General features: G+C 24.4%; 1 protein-coding gene across 1 annotated transcript; it reads right to left on the bottom strand.

The window, feature by feature from the left end:
* Nucleotides 1–103: 103 nt before the first annotated feature.
* Nucleotides 104–766, bottom strand: LOAG_15093 (hypothetical protein; the record flags this gene model as incomplete). The annotated part of the gene is made up of 2 exons (XM_003150585.1): nucleotides 104–246; nucleotides 676–766. 2 exons carry the CDS (start codon nucleotides 764–766, stop codon nucleotides 104–106), a joined length of 234 nt encoding a protein of 77 aa, XP_003150633.1.
* Between the last annotated feature and the right edge of the window lie 569 nt (nucleotides 767–1,335).

A 1,335-nucleotide genomic window follows, 5' to 3' on the forward strand; every position in this document is an offset into this window, starting at 1 on the left:
TATATATATATATATATATATATATATATATATATATATATATATATATATTATATATATATATATATATATGACAAAAATTCATTTAAAAAAAAAGAATCAATCAAAAGTTTTGATACCTTTTGCCACAAAATGGACAGCAATGGGGTCGTAATCCAGTATGTATAAATTGATGCTTCTTCAATAAAAATTTATTTGCAAATCGCTTATGGCAACTGGTATGTTCACATGTAAATGGCTTCTCTGCTAAAAATAAAAATTTTTTAAATTTGAAATTTATAAAAAAGAAAAAGAAATTATTCTCAAACAGTTCTAAGTTTTAAGTTATCAATTATCGAAGTTACTGATAACTATTAGTTATTACAAAATTGATGCATTAAATATTTACAAATTAACTGTGAAAGTTATACATCGAGTAAATTAGTATAAATTAATTCCAAAAATTTTTCGTTTTTTTGCAGACAAAATTTGAGCATTATTAAGGATAGAGAAATAGCAATCGATTGAAATATTGTAGCAAATTGTCAAAATTATTTTTTGCTATATCAAAATCTTTTCAAATAGCAAAACTGTTGGATATGCATTCATGCCAATTCAATCATGGATTTCTTTTCTGACTTTAAAAAAAATCAAACTTTTTTTGAAAAAATAATATAAAATTGTTAAGATAATAACCAAGATCAGCAGCAGTATATGTGGTATCATCTACATTATTAGATGAATCACTTGGTGATGGACTTGATTCATTTGAATTCTTTTCAGCCATTTCAATATTTCCATCTTCTAAATTATCACCAAATTCTGTCAACGAATCACTTTTGGAACTGAAAAGAAAAGATGGAAAATCGTCTCTCCATATAAGCTTAAAGTTCAAATTTTACCCAGTACTTAATAAAAAATAAATAAATAAATAAATAAATGATAATAATAATTATGACAATAATAATGATAATATAAAATTACTTATCATAAATCTAGATTACATATTTGCTTTACATTAAAATCTTTCATGATTTGAAAGAACCAGCAACATTCGATCAAAATATTTCCGTTTAGCTATTCGAAAATTCAAATTTTCGGATTGATACATAAGCAAAAATTAATGACAATTTTGTAGTTTTCAAAAAGTGTAAAATATACAAACAATAACCATTAAATTATCAGATCGATTAAAGGAAAACAATGTCGAATGTATAACCGGATATGACCTTGGAACTTTTTAAAGTGGACAATTAGGATGGAAAAGGATAGGGTAGGGATGGGATGATGCGGAGAAAAGGAAATTTTATCACCTTAATTAATCGGACATTTCAGAAAAAAAATAGCGCTAATATA

This window comes from Loa loa, assembly GCF_000183805.2.
Source record: "Loa loa unplaced genomic scaffold supercont3.1509, whole genome shotgun sequence".
Lineage (NCBI taxonomy): Eukaryota > Metazoa > Nematoda > Chromadorea > Rhabditida > Onchocercidae > Loa > Loa loa.